The sequence below is a fragment of the Lemur catta genome, chromosome 12 (genome assembly GCF_020740605.2).
Source record: "Lemur catta isolate mLemCat1 chromosome 12, mLemCat1.pri, whole genome shotgun sequence".
NCBI lineage: Eukaryota > Metazoa > Chordata > Mammalia > Primates > Lemuridae > Lemur > Lemur catta.
Window position 1 is genome coordinate 80,717,128 of NC_059139.1, and position 19,110 is coordinate 80,736,237.

At 38.0% G+C, this 19,110-nt stretch overlaps 1 protein-coding gene across 1 annotated transcript in view; it reads left to right on the plus strand.

Moving 5' to 3' along the window:
* The first annotated feature begins 5,589 nt into the window (after positions 1–5,589).
* Positions 5,590–19,110, plus strand: part of COMMD10 (COMM domain containing 10) — a 165,797-nt gene continuing 152,276 nt past the window's right edge. The window contains exons 1-4 of the mRNA XM_045565625.1: positions 5,590–5,703; positions 8,292–8,382; positions 12,136–12,246; positions 13,631–13,786. Coding sequence (XP_045421581.1) covers positions 5,663–5,703; positions 8,292–8,382; positions 12,136–12,246; positions 13,631–13,786 — 399 coding nt within the window. The 5' untranslated portion in view covers positions 5,590–5,662. The remainder of the gene's footprint in view (positions 5,704–8,291; positions 8,383–12,135; positions 12,247–13,630; positions 13,787–19,110) is intronic.

A 19,110-nucleotide genomic window follows, 5' to 3' on the forward strand; every position in this document is an offset into this window, starting at 1 on the left:
GTGTTTGGCATGGATCTCTCTGCTCAGACCTCTATTTTCTCTGATGTTGTGTCTTTTTGGTTCTTTTGCTGATTAATGGGAGACGTGTTTATCTTTCCATCTAGGATTCTAGCTTGACGGCTCAACATTGCATTCTGTCTACTTTTTAATATTAATACGAGCTTAAAAAGAAGCTGAGGCTAAGGGTAGCATTTGTTAGTGGATTTAGTTTTTACTATCTCAGCTCCGAGATTTTGTTAACTGTGCTGTGTCAGGATTCACTCCACTTGCTAGGGGCAGGTCCAACCCGTGAGGGCATAGCCCAGGCTCCAGATCAGCCCTGCCTTAATTGTGGAGGCCCAGAGCCTCGGATTCCTCTTCAGTCAGCCCTAGCTATTCATTTCCTTATTTCATTCTTTCATTTCCACTTAGCATAGGGAAAGGAGTATGGTGCCTGTGGGTTTCATCCAGTGTTAACAATGAGGCAGAGAGGTTGAGGGAAGGCTATTTTCACTGCAGCTACAATGTAGCCTTTTCCACTGCTTTTTTGTTTTTTGCCTCAGTGTATCTCTTATTCTTATTTTCTCTTTTATCTTCAAATTTGCTAGCTCCTTATTTATCATTTGGGATAATGAGATGTAATGAAATTTTTTTCTGCCTTACTGCTCTATTTTCCCCTCACGCAGATGCATCGAGCGAGTGACCCCTGGGGCATCCTCTAGCCTCCACCCAGTCCTGCACTGGCCTGCAGGGACTTCTCTCCAGGCATTTCCCATGGCTTTTCCTTGGCTGCCAGTTCACCTCTAATTCTGCTCCTCTCCAATTTGGGGGAAAGAGAATTCTCATGGTTTTGTGCAAACTTTCTTTTCCTAGCACTGTTTCAGCAAGTCAGGGACCACCTTTATGACCCAGCTTAGCAAAGGCAGAAGCTCTATTTCTTTTCTTTTCAGATATTTTTTTCAAGTGTATTATTAAATTATGCTTCTTTCTGTGTTTGCTGTTGATGAGTGGATTTCTTTTTCCTGTTGTCTATTTGTGGTGTTTACTATTCTGCATTTCCTTTACCAGTCACTGGGTAAAAGGCAACTGATATTCTTGCCTTACTCTGACATGTCTGTATGGGTAGCACCATCTGATCCTTTTCAAGCAGTGTTCCCTGGTGAAAATTACTGAAGAAACCACTCAGCCTTTCACGCATCCTATGTGTAAATATCAGCTCCTTTAATGGCACAGGCCGCTGGGAGGTAGAATGGAGGAAACTAGGTGCAAATGAAAACGGAAGGGTGATAATTTGAGATGGTTTTCAACTTTGAAAATAGATTAGAATGGGATCTGTTCATCTATCACAAAGAGTGTTGTTGCTACATTTTAATAAAGGTTTCCCTCCTCTCCCCTCCCCCCCTCCATTTGGCTAAGGGTGGGAGAACATACTGTTTTTCATGGGCAAATGTGGCCTGCAACCTTGATATTATTCTTTCTTTTTTTTCTCAGCTTCTCACTTCTTTCCGCATTATAGCCTCTTATGTAAATACTCAGAGACTAGATTATGTCCAAGTGTTCTTTATTCCTCGTGTATATCACATTAAACAACATTCACATAATTCATAAATAAAAATATTTAATTTAATTTAAAAACTTCATTCCCCTGGGAATCTGGGGAGGAAGTGTGGAATGAACAATTACATGTTTACCACCGAGAAAAGTGTTCTTCAATTACACTCCAATTGATTCTCTTACACCTATGAGGCAAGTGCTAACTGCAGAGCTAAAACCAGGGCTAAAAACGGCATGTCAGTGATGGTGTGGAGAAGGGGAGGTGGGTGCACAGTGTGGGGGTGGGAAGGAGATAACAGGGCCATTGGCTTCTGCAAGCAAATGTGACAAAGCAGCTGAATATGTTTGCATTTTACAGTCAGCCTGGCAGCAGGGCACTGGTGGCAGGTAGTTCCAGTCCTCTGCCCTGGTGTGACTCTTTGATTAACTCAGGATGAGTCACAGGACTACAGACTTTCAAAATATTAAGGACCCGGGTCACGTAATCAGCCTACTCACTGACAGAACAGTCTGGGCACATCATAAAATGCCTGTACCCTCCAATTTGATGATACATATTAAAAACTTATTTAAAAGGCCATTTCAGCTGGACTAGGATCTTGGGGCTTAGATACTGTTCTGGTGGGTGAGTAGGTATTTACCTCTCTAATCATTTGCATTTGGGACTGGAATGTTGAAGGATAGATTTGGGTGGGGCTCTTTGGTGTGTGCAGAGTTTACTTAGGGTTAGAGGAGACTTCTGGGAGAAAACAAGTCCCAGACCTTGGCATTACTTCATTGGTTGTCAAATATACAAACCCTGCCTAGTAAGGAGAGCCTCAGTGCACACTGAGGCTACAGGCAGAGACCACAAATGACCCTCTACCCCTTCCAAACAGGACGGAGCTCACAGCCAGAAGGAAGTGTTAGCTCCCAGGATATGGCGGAGGGCTGCCACCAGACCTCACTCCAACCTGTGCTGTGATGCACTTTGGGAACACAAGGTATATGTGAATTGAAAAAACTGCACAATAGACTGAAGAAGCCCGGGCCCAGGAAACTCTTGTTTTGAGACTCCATTAAGGGAATGTAACTGTCTCCAGATATATTAAACACCTCTCCAGATAAGCTCATCCGCACTTGCTTCCTGAGCTTCAGCATGTTCCTCTACTTTCCCAACAAAATGGCCCCTGGGAACTCTGAAGAGTTTTCCTGTCACTCACTGCCACCTTTAGCAGGGCAGGGGGAAGGAATCTGGAGGAGAGTGTGGGCAGAGGTGTAGCCATGAGCTCCTCTGCTCTTATAGCTCCAGGACTCAGTTTCTACTCTACCAGACCTATGGAAGCTCTGGATTCTCCAGCAGGGCTGCCTAGAGGCACCAGGTGACACACTCCAGAAGGGCAAGGGTGGTATGAGCCATAGGACAAATTGTGGCCAACAAGAGAAAAAAATTGGTAAGAGTTTGCAGAGAAATTTCTTTCTTCCACTCCCACCCCCAGGCTGTTCCATGACACAGTGACTTCAAATAGTTTCTTTACAAATATCCCACAATACTGAAAAATAATCTAGCTTTAGAAGCTGTAACCAGTTGGATAATATTCCATGCTGTATGTGCTTTCCTCCTTCCCTTCCTTACTTCTCTTTTGCCCTCACTCCTACTTCCTTGCAATTATAGTCCCCAGTGAGGCACGGGCATGTAACTCAGGTTGTTTTTTAGAGAACCCAGGCTAACACAGAATGTAAAAAAGGTGAACTTGGTGAAAGTTTGTGATGAAGGGAAGGATATGAAAAAGCCTCTAGGTATTCAGCATGGCTTAGTAGCCATAAGAGATCAGGGACTGCGGATCTGGGCTCTGGATTCACCTTCAAGATGGGTTTTCAAATTTAGGGGTTAAGGGTAAAGTGTGGTTCAAATTCTGCCCCTAAGAAGTACATTTCTTATTCTATAGAACATGGCACAGATAGACAACTAAAAGTACTTTTTCATGCACATATATGCCTATACTCCAGAGAATGCAGAAATATCTTGGGTGAGGTTCTCATCTGAGGGATGGAATTTTCACAGCATTAAGCCTTTATAGCAACACGTGGTAATAAGAAATAATGAGTCTATCATTGGAAATGAAGAGAATTAGAGTGAGTGGCGTCTGTGCCTACTAGAGACTCTCTTTTGTGAAAACCTTAGAGGTCTGTGTTTTGTTTTCTAAGGAGGATAGGGTATTTCTTGTGTGTACACATCATAATTAATTCTCACCACTGTCCAGGAGAACAGACATTTTTCTCATTCCCATTTTACAGATCAGGAATGGAAATCTTAGTGAGATTAAGTACTTTGTCCAAGGTTACACAGATTTGGGAGTTGAACCATCTTGATGCTCTTTTCCTCAAAATGCCAGCTATGTTTTTAAAGGCAATAGAGGAGGAGGTAAACTTCACTAAAGATTTGAAACAGTTTTAGCTGTTTAGTGGCTCTACTTCAGGCAATAGGTCAAAACAAAAAGGAAATGATTCAAAGGTTGAGGGAACTGGGACCCTTTTAAAGTTGCAGGTAAGGTAATCTATGTTTGCATCTGAGATCTATAATTTATGTAGATTCACATATATCTTTTTCAGATATGCATACATTAGGGAGTGCGTTGAGTACTGTGGAATGAAATGTATTTGTATGTGTTCAACACACTGTATAATTGGCTCAATTATCCATGTGGAGATTATTAACTTTTAATTTGCAAGTTTCTGGTTTCTCCTTTCAGTTAGGATGTTTTTGGGCTGCTCCAGGAATGCCAACTAATTTAAATAATTTAAGTAAAACATAATTAGGAAGGAAAATTAAATTCAATCTTTTGCCTGCTCTTTAAGATTCCACCGCTGATCCACCCACTACCTTTTCATTCCCCAGTGCCTTTTTAGTACCACAGAACTGTACTGCTTTCCATCAATTATTGCAATACTTTCCTAGGTAGCTTTCCTGCTTACCTCTTTCCAATCCATTCATCACTCTGCTGACAATAATCTCCAAAAAATAAAAAAAAAAGCTCCCATCACAAAATTTCTTGACTTGAAAACAGTTAAAACCCCCCAACATTTAATGGCTACTAATTGCTCACCAGATTACGTGCATATGCCACAACTTGTCAGTAAAGCTTCCTCTAGCCTAAATTTCTGACCGTTCTTACTCTGTTCAAACAGCTCTTCCACTCCTCCGCCTTTGTGCACTCTTCTCCCTTTCCCTGAAATGCACAGCCTCACCCTTCTGTCTGCCGACCCACTGTGTATGTCACCTGCCCCAGCAAGCTCTTCCTGATCCACCTCCCAAGCCCTTCACTGTTCCCACCTCTGAATCCCCTTGATGCACTCCATGTTTTTTTCGGAGGCAGCCCAGGGTATCAGTGAGACCGCTTTGTTTCCCCATCCTCCGGGGAGATCCTTGATGGCACGCTCTGGGACGGTTCATTTCCCTTACTATGCAGTGTCAGGCTGAAAAAGAGAGGGTCGCAACAGATGTTTGTCCATTCGAACCGCTGGCAAACCCCGAGGGCAGGTCTTCTGTATCCCCAGTGCCTAGTGCAGTGTTCAGCACATAGTGGGCCCTCAATGAATGTTGTTGAAGGAATCGAACGTACATAATACAAGCTCGGGGTGGCGCCCTGCAAAGCTTCACTTCGGGGATGCAGACACAGGAGGGGCTGATCACACAGTGCCCGGTATGCAGCCGGCGGCACTGCCCCTCCAGCTCGGGGATGCAGGGCGGCCGGGGACGCGCTCCAGCGCCCGCCTCTCCGCGGGCCACGCGCCGCGGGACTTGCTTAAACCTGCCCTATTAAAAAAAAAAAATATATATATATATATAAATATATGTATGTATATTCTCTCTCTCACACACACACCATCCACCCAAGATGTACATACCCACTATATAAGCAAATGCATACATATAAATAAATCTACAGGCACAGCCCTAATTCTGACGCCACTAGACTGGCGGGGAGTACGAGAGCTCACGCCCTCCGCCCTCTGGCGCCTCAAGACGGCTCTCACCGGTGGCCGCAGCGCGGCTTGGGCCTTCCCGGCTTCCGTCCGCCGCGGCCGCCATTGGCTGGGCTCGGCGCAGCGGGCAGGCGGCGGCCGGGCGGGGCAGCCGGCTACGAGGATGGCGGCGTCCGCGGCGTTGATCCTGCGGGAGAGCCCCAGGTAGCGGATCTGCTGAGCACTTAACGCTTGAGGCGCGGACGGGGCCCGCGCGAGGATGTCCCTGCTGCGGCTCCCTGTGGCCGGGGCGCCGGGCGGCGGCGGGGGCGCGCGCGGGACCGGGTGGCTCCTCCACCTCCACGGCGGTCCGTCTGCGTGGGGCTCCGTGCGCCTGGCGGCTGCGGCCGGTGCGAGCGCCTGCGGGGTTGGGTGTCGGAAGTTCCCGGGGCTACTGCCAAGTCACGTGCAACGGTGTTCCGCTTCCGTGTTCGAGTCTCCTTCAGGCCTGGTGATGAGAAAGGCGCACACTGGTGCGGAGGGTCTCGAATACCTGATACGTGTTAATACTCCTTTTAGATCAAGATTGAATAGGCCTCAGGCCAGGAGTTTTTGGCTAGTAACCATATCTAGCCGTATTTAACATTGCTCTTGCTTCTATTTTATTTATATTTGGTTAATTTCCATGTATGGTAGGTAGAGTTGGCTGCCCATGGTGGTAATGTAAAATTCTTTTTTTAAATAAAATTATTTAAGTAAAAATGACTCAATTTAATGACAAATAATAGTGCAGGTGATGTGTGCACAGAAAAAATACTGAAGTATATAGACAAGTAATTCAAGTTGGAGAGTAACTTCTTTGTGCCTGGATTAGGCAGAAATCTTCCTGAAGAATAGAGCTGTCATTTAAAAAAATTTTTTTTTTTATTTCAGCATATTACAGGGGTACAAATGTTTAGGTTGCATATATTGCCTTTGCCCCACCCAAGTCAGAGCTTCAAGCGTGTCCATTCCCCCAGACGGTGCTCTCTGCACCCATTAGGTGTGTATATACCCATCCCTTCCTCCCCCCTCCCATCTGCCCAACACTCGATGAATGTTATTACTATATGTGCACTTAAGTGTTGATCAGTTAATACCAGTGAGTATATGTGGTGCTTGTTTTTCCATTCTTGTGATACTTCACTTAGTAGAATGGGCTCCAGTTCTATCCAGGATAATACAAGAGGTGCTAGATCACCATAGCTTTTTGTGGCTGAGTAGAACTCCATGGTATATGTACACCACATTTTATTAATCCACTCATGTATTGATGGGTACTTGGGTTGTTTCCACATCTTTGCAATTGTGAATTGTGCTGCTATAAACATTCGGGTGCAGATGTCTTTTTTATAGAATGTCTTTTGTTCTTTTGGATAGATGCCCAGTAATGGGATTGCTGGATCAAATGGTAGCTCTACTTGTATCTCTTTCAGGTATCTCTATATTACTTTCCACAGAGGTTGTACTAGTTTGCTGTACCACCAGCAGTGTATGAGTGTTCCTATCTCTCTGCATGCATGCCAACATTTATTGTTTTGGGACTTTTTGATAAAGGCCATTCTCACTGTAGATAATGACATCTCATTGTGGTTTTGATTTTCATTTCCCTGCTGATTAGAGATGTTGAGCATTTTTTCATGTTTGTTGGCCATTAGTCTATCTTCTTTTGAAAAATTTCTGTTTATGTCCTTTGCCCGCTTTTTGATAGGGTTGTTTGATTTTTTTCTTTCTTATTTTCCTGAGTTCTATATAGATTCTAGTTACCAGCCCTTTATCGGATGTGTAACATGTGAATATTTTCTCCCATTCTGTAGGTTGTCTGTTTGCTCTCGTGATAGTTTTCTTGGCTGTGCAGAAGCTTTTTAATTTGATCAGGTCCCATTTATTTATTTTTGTTGTTGCTGTGATTGCCTTTGAGGTCTTCTTCTTAAATTCTTTGCCTGGGCCAATGTCTATAAGAGTTTTTCCAACATTTTCTTCTAGAATTCTTATAGTTTCATGCCTTAGGTTTAAACCTGTTATCCACTGTGAGTTGATTTTTGTGAGAGATGAGAGGTGCACATCCTGTTTCAGTCTTCTACCTGTGGCTATCCAGTTTTCCCAGCACCATTTATTGAATAAGGATTCTTTACAGTGAGAGCTGTCATTTTAAAGTTTTTCCTAATTACTGAATTTTTTTTGTGCCAGTAGCCAGTTTCTTTCCTCATATCAATGTCCTGGGAATCACACACTTCATCAGTAAACCTATCCAATATGATGCAGTAGAATTTTTCTCATCCCATCATTTAAAGTTGATTATTACAATTGAAACAGGGTTTTAAAACAACTGTGTGCTTAGTGACCCCAAGTGATTTTGTATGTAACATATATATTTTTTAAATTCCATTATTTGCTGTACAGTATTATTTATGTTTTAGTAGTTTGCCTTAGTTGCTGCTCTCCTTCAGAGTTCCATTTTGGGTTAAATGTTTACATAAACAACCACTGCTAAATTAATGCCATTCCCCCATACAGTACAAGCTTCCCCTAGTAGTTTGCTTTGCCCAAAAGAAAGGAAATTTGCCAGATGGGCCCTTTCAACAGGAGTCATTTTGGAGGCATGTTTTTGGAAATGTTCAGATTGCCCTGCCTCTTCTCTGTTTTTCTTTACTTTACTCAGACTTAGCATATAGCAATCAGAATTGTTGAAATGAAAACTTATAGACAACAATAGCAAGTACAGTTCAACTTGGAAAACTCATTTTAAAACTTTGTTTTACAAATTTATTTAGCATGAAAAAAGCAGTGTCACTGATAAATGCAATAGATATAGGAAGATTTCCACGATTGCTCACTCGGATTCTTCAAAAACTTCACTTGAAGGTATGTATTTTTGTATTCTATAGCTTGTAATACTTCTTCTGATTTCATGAAAGTCTCTGTTATTATCTGGAGAACTTTTTGCATGGTATAATGTTCTCCAGTGTGTTCTCAGGGACACTGGGTCTAGGAAGATTTGATAATATTCCATGGTTAAAAATTTCGGAAACTCTCTTTTCAATAAAGTTAATTTTATTTTATTATGGAACTTTTCAGAGTATTTTATATGCTAGTGTTTGTGGTAAGTATTTAAGGGTGAATATGGTGTGTAACATTTTCCACATGTGTTTCACCTTCAAACTGTTTTGTTATGGTATACATTTTGGGACTAATGTTCAGTGGAACATACTTTGGGAAAATTCTGATTTCATGGTTTCATTTTTTTTCCTCTTAAAAATAATTCTGTGGTATTTGCTATCAGCCAGTATCTAATCTTTCATTTAGTTTTGTTCCTCTTTTACTTTTACTTTAAGGGTGTGGTTGTTTTAGACATGTGGATATTTAGTAATTCACTGCCTGGTGCCAATCTAAGTTAATTTCTCTATCAGGTTATAAAAATTTAATTCCATCTGACACGTTTATGGAGCAGCCACTAACAGCTCTGCCTGGTACCAGTTATCACCACCCAATGAGAACTGGGACTCTTATTCTGTCCACTTCTTTTTCCTGCCCAGGAGCCAGCCGCAGGGCCATGTCTTTTCTCCCTCTGAAGTATCTCTAAAATCCAAGTTCTCCTCACAGTCCTAGTTCAGATCCTTATCATCTCTCCCTTAGGTGACCATAGTTACTTTCAAACAGGTATCCTTGCCTGTAACCTTCTTGATTCCTATCACTTCTTCATAATACTATCTCAGTTACCTTTCTAAATATTTTTTTTCCTAAAAAAAAAGATAGATCATATTTTTATAAGTGTTTGGAGCCAACAGTGACTATCCATTGCCCTATGGAGAAAAGTTCAAAATCCCTAACATTGTGTGCAAGACCTATTAGAATATGTCTGCAACCTTCATTCTCCCCACTTTGTAAGTGCTACAGTCACACTGGCTAGTAACCTTTTACTACAACTCGCTATGAACTTTCTCAATTATGTGTCAATGCATATACTCTTCCCTTGCCTACAAATGTCCTTCTTCCCTTATTTACTGAGTAAACTATTTATCCTTCAAGCATTTTGCAGTCTCAGTCTCAGCAGTTTGTTGTTCTTTCTTCTGTGCTTCCAAAACACTCAGTTCATTCTTACCTCACTTTAGTACTGTATCATAAGTATTTGTTTCATGATTAGAAGGCCACCACATCCCTAAATTTTTTATCAATTTACCTTCCTCTGGCCTTAAATGTCTTGAGGATCATGTCTACTCATCTTTATACTTCTTATACCTAATACATTGCTACTTATATAGTTGGAACTCAATAAATATTCTTAGAGTTAATTCTTTTTCTTACCATGACACAAAACAAATGTAGGTCACTATATTCCTGCTTATAAGGAATTTATGATGTAGATGGGAAAACAGGAGGAACAACAATTGCAGCATTCTGTGGTATTTGCTATTTGTAAAGTTACATTGCTAGCTCCACGACTGGTCCTAGTCTCATGGCTTTGTATTGTTAACTCATCTAATCCTTACAGCAACTTTAAGAAGTAGGTGCTATTGTCATCCTCATTTTATCTATGAAGAAACTGAGATAGAAACCAATGAAGTAACTTGCCCAAGGTCACACAGCTAGCTAAAAAGGCAGTCTGGCTCCAGAATCCATCACTTACCCCATTACATTCAATCTCAGAAAGGAGTATGAAACATTTTCTAAATCAACCCTAAAGTGAACGATGCAGGCAGTAGATAATAGAAGTTCTGTTTTATTTCTTGAGCTGATGGCTGCCTTCTTAAATATGTAAAACAATATGGGATAAGAAACCCTTATATACATTTTTTGTTCTTCATGCTGAGGGAGGATGGAACACTTGCAGGGACGATTGTGATGTGTAGTTTGTTTTTGACCCTTTCAGTCACATCTGGAGTTGAGAATAAATTCTATCTATCTTAGAGTTAACTGAGTGACTGAAGTATTCTATAGAGGTGCTTGAATGCTATGCCATCAGAGGTAGTGGAGTGGGGATGAGAAGGTGTACTTGTTGAAAACTGAAGCTACTGAAGATAGAAATGTATGCATGTAATACTTTCCTGCTAAGAATATGTAAGGAAAGGTGTAAATTTTTTTTTCCTAGACAGTTTCGGGGGTTGATCTTTTAGAGGGGCTCCTACTGTGATAAGGGCTCTCAAATCAAGTTTGCAGTGAATTTCAAGATCTGCCAGCTTCCCTTAATGTACTCTAGGTCTGCCACGTTGGCCTTTGCCTTGAGACAAACAGAGCCCTTAGAATAGTAGAAGCTGAGACAGGTGGATTGCTGAAGAGTTTTAGGGATTTGTTGGCCACTCTAAATGCCATCAGCTTGGCACTTTGGTATTACCAAATTTAATCTGTTTATGGGCAGAAGATATCTTTTTTTTGTATAGACTGGTTCTTTGGAATTAATTCCTAATAAGAATCAACATGAGAAAACTAAGACAGCTTAGGTATAGAATATGGGCATGCTTGAACATGGATCTGTGTGTGTGGGGGGTATCTTTTTTTTTTTTTCGAGATAAGGTCTTGCTCTGTCACCTAGGCTGGAGTGCAGTGGCACAATCACAGCTTACTGTAATCTTGGACTCCTGGGCTCAAGTAATCCTCTGGACTCAGCCTCTGAGTACCTAGGACTACCAGTACATGCCAATACACCTGGCTAATTTTTAATTTTTTTGTAGAGACAGGGTCTTGCTATGTTGTCGAGGTTGGTCTTGAACTCCTCGCCTTCTGAAGTGCTGGGATTATAGGTATGAGCCACTGTGCCCAGCCTGGGGGTGCTTTTTGAACTGGCCATTTTCCTGGCTCATCCTAGCCTACACAAATACATAGGGTTTGTTTTTGTTTTTGTTTTGCTACAATGTGTGGAGGGGTACTGATGGCATTTAATAGCCAGGGACTTTTAAAGATCTTGCAAAGTGTAAGACAGTCTTGCACAAACAATTGTCCAATCCAGCATGCCAATAGTCTGCATTGGGAAACACTGATGGAAGTCAGATGAACTTCCAGAGCTAGGAATTCAGAAACAAACATTTGTGGCTTTTCAGCCTCAAAAGTAGCTGTCACAACTCATGCAATAAAAAAACTCATATACTTGCCTCCATTGGAGAGATTTTTAGGCCTCACACAAAGGTTATTGAAGTAACTATGCTGTATATTCTGAGAGGTCAGCCATCTGGCTTCCTGACCGTAGCAGACTAGAAAGAGCAAACTGGAGGATGAAGGTACTGTTGTCATGGGGCATGCCGGCAGCTTCATGAAATGACTACTGATCATGAAATAAAATGGAAAAATTATGAAAATCAGGCACAAGAAATGTAAAAGCACAGAAGTAAGGTGTTTTTTTTTAATTAAAGTTAAAAATCATCCATGTGTTTCAGCAGTTCTTTAGGATACTGCAGTGCAGAACTTTGAAGCTCGTAATTATGACTTTTAGTTCAATTTACTGTGTTTACAAAAATCTATAATGGGTACCATACATTTTAGAAATTTATAAGCATATCAATTTCTTTTCACCATGTATTCACTTTTCTTTAAAGTTTTCATCTCATTTATGAATAAATGAATTTCTGTCAAGTGTAAGTTTCGAATACCTGAATGTGTACCAATAGATTATTATTTGTGTTGTAGGCTGAGAGCAGCTTCAGTGAAGAAGAGGAAGAAAAACTTCAAGCTGCATTTTCTCTAGAGAAACAAGAGCTTCACCTAGTTCTTGAAACAATATCATTTATTTTAGAACAGGTATTTTTATTGCTTCAAATTTCCTGACCATAGTTTATTACACATTTTTAGTGCTATGATATATACGACTTTCTATGTTTTTATAAAAAAGTGTGCAAGATGGAAGCTGTAAATATATTTTACTCACAAATTGCAATGTAGTAAAATTATTTGAAGATTTATAAAGTATTTGACAATATGAATCGAGACTCATTGGAGACAGTTGTAAGAGATTTGAATTCATTGCTACTTGCTATAATAATTTGGAAAAAATGAACACATTTTATTTAACAAGTTAAATAAATGATTTGGGGGATACTTTTGACTAGGAGGATAAATAGGACATTTAGAAAAGGAGTATTGTCATATTTCTTCCTGCTGAGCTGCCATTCTGCGTCTTTTCTTATCTAAATTCCGTTCATTATTTAAGCTCCTGTTCAAGTCACACCTCCTTTATTTCAGCCTTGACCCCTTATACTTGCTGTTCCCCTATTTGGATGTTTTTTATTCTTGGCTTATCGTAGTAGAGCACTGTTAATCTTTCATTAGTTTACATGTGTCAGTTATGTCTCCTTCACTGGATTTTGGACTTACGGGGAGTGAGAATTATATTTTTTGTGTATCTTGCGTAAGCCTTCAAATTTCTGGGCTTAAAATAGATCCTCAATAAATTCCTGTTGGTTGGTTAAATAGGAATATTTGTGAAATAAAAGTTTAAATAGTTCTGTAGCTTCATGAACATTCTAGTGAACAGGTACTATCAGGAGGACAAGCTGCCAGTTATCTATTGCAGCCTTATCCAGATTATAGATCCTAAAGATAACTGTGGTTCTAACCCTTGGTTACAACCTTCAGTAGAAGAAAAGGATCATTGAATAGGACCGCACAGCATGGGGTTGATGAGAAAGTTGTTCCAGAGTAATGTAGGAAACAGAACAGGTATCATTGTTAAAACATTTTATAATTTTTTGTTATATATAACTGAGGAAATTGGTAAATGAAGTAGTTGTGAGAAAATGCTTCTTGGAAAAAATTTGTTAGTTGGGAAACAAAACCATTGTATACTTCTTTGAAATAAGTAAATGAAAAAACACAATTTTAAATAACGTGCCATTTACATAACCAACATAAAGAAGTATTTTGATTATTAAGTGGATTTAGAATTGTTTAAACCATAGGCAAAAATGAAAAAAAGTTAGCCTGAACAATTTAGGCCATTTGATCCTGAACCTTCTGGTCCTTTGGTTGTGTGTTTTATTATTTGTAAAATAACCAAAAATGTCTGGAATAGGAATGTGAAATATTCTTTTGATTTAAATCATTTAAAAATAATTTTGTATTGATTACTGTTTAAGATCTCTGTATAAATATGAAAGATTTATGTAATATTTTTTCTCTTTAATAGGCAGTATATCACAATGTGAAGCCAACAGCTTTGCAGCAGCAATTAGAGAACATCCGTCTTAGACAAGACAAAGCAGAAGCATTTGTGAATGCTTGGTCTTCTATGGGTCAAGAAACGGTTGAAAAGTTCAGGCACAGGATTCTTGCTCCCCAAAAGGTATAGCATGTACTAGCCCAAAGGTATTTTTCAGTAATGTACAGCATAAATTATTACACATGAAGAGTTTTTAAAGTGATAATATTTTGTTGAGAGGTGGAGTCAGGTAAAAGAAAGAAAGTAAACACAGATGCTCCTCAACTTATGATGGAGTTACATCCTGATAGGTCTATCATAAATTGAAAATATCCTGAGTCAAAAATGGGCGTTTTGTAGACATGATAGGATGTGAAAACACAACACACGATATCCAAAAAACACTGACAACACAGTGCACTGTGGAGTATTGTTTGTTTTGTGATTGTGTGGCTGACTGGGAGCCCAGCTCACTGCCACTTTCCAGTATCACCTATAATATTTTATAGGGCCCACTTTTTCTTGCACTTTAGTAGTCATGTTATAAGAGTTAAAAATATTTTTTTTCTTCTGCTTCCAATAGTAAGTCTTCTGTATGATTGTTTAATATTTTTTCCGCAATAGTTGCATTATATAAGCATCTGTTTAAGAAATGGTTTAATCAGTTGTCATATAAAATATGCAAAAAAGAAGTCAGAAGGACCTGATTAATTGTATATTGGCTCACTGAAAATGCTGGAAGTTATCTTTTGCTAATTCTGTGTAAATCATAGGATAGCTAATACATTATTTTTAACCTTAAATGCTTAATTAAGATAATATAATTATAGCAAACGTTTATTGTGTTTGTAGTGGGGCTAAATGCTTTATATCTTACAAAACCCATTAATAGTTCTAGTTTATATACGTATTTGTAAAATTGAGGCTTAGAGAGATTAAATATCTTGCTTGTGGTCGTGTAGCTAAGTAAGTGGCAGAGTTGGGATTTGACATTAATAGTTATGCTCTTAAGCCATTATACTATATTACCGCATAGATGTTAGCTGTGAAATTTTTCTGTGTCAGGCATTTTGCTGTGATATATATATATAGTTGTGTGGGTGTTTTACATCTTTGAAAAGTAGGGAAATAAAACTTTAGATAATAGTGTAAATAACTATACCCTGTTATCCCAAGTGATCTATGATGTAGCTGAGATGAGAATCAGATCTGTCTATCTCTTAAGATTTGTTCCTTTTATATTGTGTTACCTCTGGCAGCTATAATGCTATCTTCCTTTTTCACTCTGATAACAATTTAGGATATGGTGGCTAAAATAGCCATGTGTGAAATTAGATCATACCACTTAAATGGTAGCTGACACTGATTTATATGATGAGAAAAGGTGTACTTTAACTGTTGGTTTAGGGTAACATAGGGGCTTACCCGTGGAAATTGTCTGTGTGGTGCTTGCAGTGGAATGTATGTGGGTAATATAGTCTGTCCTCTTTATGTGTGGATTCTGCATCCATGGGGACATCCATGGATTCAACCAGATGTAGATCAAAATATTTAGAAAACAAAAAATGCCAAAAAGTTCCAAAAAGCAGAACTTGAATTTGCTGCTTGCCAAGTACTGTGTTGAATTCATGTAAATGAAGTGATGTGTTGGCATTGTTTTAGGTATTATAAATAATCTGGAGATGATTTAAAGTATATGGGAGGATGTGCATAGGTTATATGCAAATACTATGCCATCTTATATGAGAGACTTTAGTGTCTGAGGGGGCTCCTGGAACCAATCCCCCACAGATACTGAGGGAAGAGTAATTCTAAATTCAAAGAGAGTAAGATTCAATTAAATAATAAGTTTAAGAAAAGGTTATTGATTTTTATTTTTTATTCAATTTTTAAAAACACCTTTTTTTAGCTTCATGAAGTATAATTGACAAATAAAAATTGTATGTATTCAAGTTGTGCAATGTGATGATTTGGTATCTGTATATATTTTGTAATGATTAACCCAATCAAATTGATCAACACATCTATCACCACACATAGTTGCCCCCCCCTTTTTTGGGGGTGTGTGTGTGTATGTGTGTGTGCGTGCATGAGGACATTTAAGATCTACTCTGTTAGCAAATTTTATGTAAATAATGCAGTATTATTAATTATAGTCCCTATGCTATACATTGGATTCACAGAACTTACTCATAACTGAAAGTTTGTATCCTTTGACCGGCATCTCCCCATTTCCTTCATGCCCCGGCACCTAGCAACAACCATCCTATTCTCTGCTTCTTATGAGTTTGACTTTTTAGAATCCATGTAAAAGTGATATCATATAGTATTTGTCTTTTTGTGACTAGCTTATTTCACTTAACATCATGTGCTCCAGGTTCATCTATCTTCTTATAAGTGGCAGTTTTTCCTTTTTGAAGAATGAATAATATTCCATTATATAGATTTGTCACATTTTCTTTATTCATCCATTGGCAGACATTTAGGCTGTTTCCATTTCTTGGCCATTGTGAATAATGCTGCAGTGAGCATGGGGGTACAGATATCTCTTCAAAATACTGATTTCATTTCCTTTGGATATATACCAAGAAGTAGGATTGCTGGATTGTGTGGTAGTTCTATTTTTAATGTTTTGAGGAACCTTCATCTGTTTTCCATAATGGCTATACCAGTTTACATTCCTATCAATAGTGTACAAGGAATTCCTTTTTTTCTATACTTTTGCTTACACTTGCTATCTCTTATCTTTTTGGTAATAGTCATTCTAACAGATGTGAAATGATACCCCATTGTGGTTTTGATTTGCATTTTCCTGGTGATTAGTGATGTTGTGCACTTTTTCATATATCTGTTGGCCATTTTTACGTCTGTTTTGGAAAAATGTTCATTCAGATCCTTTGCCCGTTTTTAAATGGGTTATATGTTTTTTGTGTTATTGAGTTTGTGAGTTCCATATTTTGGATATTGATCCCTTATCAGATATATAGTTTGCAAATACAGGTTGAGTATCACATATCTGAAATGCTTGGGACCCAAAAGTGTTTTGGATTTTGAATATTTTTGGATTTTGGGATATTCACGTATACATAATGAGATGTCTTAGGGATGAGACTCAAGTCTAAACATGAAAATTACTTATGTTTTATATATACCTTGTATTTGTAGCCTGAAAGTAATTTTATACAATAATTTTAATAATTGTGTGCATGAAATAAAGGTTTGTCTATGACTCATCACATAAAGTCAGTTGTGAAATTTTCCCCTTGTGGCATCATGTCAGAGCTCAAAAGGTTTCAGATTTTGGAGCATTTTGGATTTCGGATTAGGGATGCTTAACCTGTATATTCTCACATTCTGTAGGTTGCCTTTTCATTTTATTGATTATTTCCTTTGCTGTGCAGAAGCTTTTCAGTTCGATGTAGTCCCACTTGTTTATTTTTGTCTTTGTTACCTTTGTTATATCCAAAAAATCATATGTTTTGGTGTCATATCAAAAAATCATTGCCAAGGCCAACGTGAAGAAGCTTTTTCCCTGTGTTTCCTTCTAGGAGTTTCACTGTTTCAGGTCTTACGTATAATCCGTTTTAAGTTAATTTTTGTATATGGTGTAAGATAAGGGTCCAGTTTCATTATTTTGTGTGTGAATATCCAGTTTTCCCAGCACCATTTATTGAAGAGACCATGGTTTTCCCATTGTGTATTATTGGTGTCCTTGTCAAACATTAGTTGAAAAACACCTTTTTATGTTTTATTATTTAGATCTAAGTGAGAGAGGCAGATTGAAAAATAATCTTAATGATAACTTTTTGTAGTATGTGATTGAAGGTACTTTCAACCTTTATCCTATCTCAGTTTTTAACACTTTATCTTAACCTCTTTGGGTACTTGAGACTGAAATGTCACCCCTACTTATTAGAATTTGTATTCTTTCCTCTTTTTTTAATGTTGACTGTCAGCAGAGTTCTTCTAATAGGGTTTTCTGTTTGATTTTTATTTTAATGCTTGTGTGGTCATAACATTTATTAAATTATGAATCTCCTTTCAGACAGAAATTAAATATTATGTTTAATTTTAATTCTGTAATTCTTTTTAAAGTTCTTTTACATGTATTCCTACTATATTAAATGTAAAAACTGACATGCCAAATATTTTGACATCAGTGTATCTTTTTTCTAGCTTGAGGAAAAGCCCTGAGTTCTTTTGTATATATTTTCCAAAATATTTGTGCAAATAAGATTATGAGACATATATGTAAGTCACATTTTAAGCACTTCTGAGTAGCTTGCTCTTTAAAAGATACATTCATTGACTCCTATTCTTAACATGCACTTAAGTTTTTGTTAGGGAGTTTTAAAATACAAATTTGACAGTTTTATCTGTTTTGAATGTTCAAAATGTGTTTAATGTGATTTTCTCCTGTTAAGAGTATTCTTAACTTTACCAGTTACATGGCAATTTTTTTCATAATATAAACTCATTTCATTATATCGTGAATTTTTGTATCTTCTCACAGGCTCTTGAGAAACCTACATGTAAAAATGGATGGCCACTGTAGCCTGGGCAACAGAGTGAGACCATGTCTCAAAAAAAAAAAAAAAAAAAAAAAAAAAGGATGGCCAGTATTCCTAAGGCAATACTGTCCCTATAGCATTAAAAAAAATCCCCTTTAAGCCATAGTAAAATTTACTTTATTGTTAAGTATAGCAACTAATTGTTTCATTAATTATTAAATACCTATCTTTTATATGGAGTAATAAATTAGAAATTTGAAATTGTTATTGTTTCATTATTTTCGTTAATCTTATTTCATTTCTTTTGGAATTCTAAGAATGGATAAATGGCTTTATTATAAACAGGACAGAAAAAGCGTACTTTATACAGCTAAATCTTAAAACACAATATATAACTGTGAATATATATATGAGAACTTCTTCAAGATTTCAGTGCTTCTTAACATTATTGTTTTTATTTATAGGAAAAGTATAGAAAAGATTGTAATTGTATCCACATAACAACTCAAATCTCCGCCTCTTTTGTTACTTTGATTGTTGGCATGTTACCATGTGAAAGGCATAGTTTTTCTGTGTGCTTGAATTAACTGAATATAAGTTGTTATGTGGTTTAAATGTTGCTATGTATTTTTATTTACTACTTTTTACTGAAATGTAATTTACCTGTATTAAAATATAAATTTTAAGTGTTCAGTTTGATGGGTTTCAGGAATTATATATACCCATTTAATCATATGAAATACATGACTAAAGAAAATATAAGTCATATTTTGTTCTATAACAAAATATAGAAAGCAGGATATAGAAAATTTTCATCAGCTGGGAAGTGCCCAGTTTCAGTCGATTCCCTCTACCCTCATCCTCACTTTCTGATTTCTGTCACTATAAGTTACTTTTGTTTGCTCTTGGAATTAATATAAATGAACTCATATAATTTGTGTCTGACTAATGTACCTC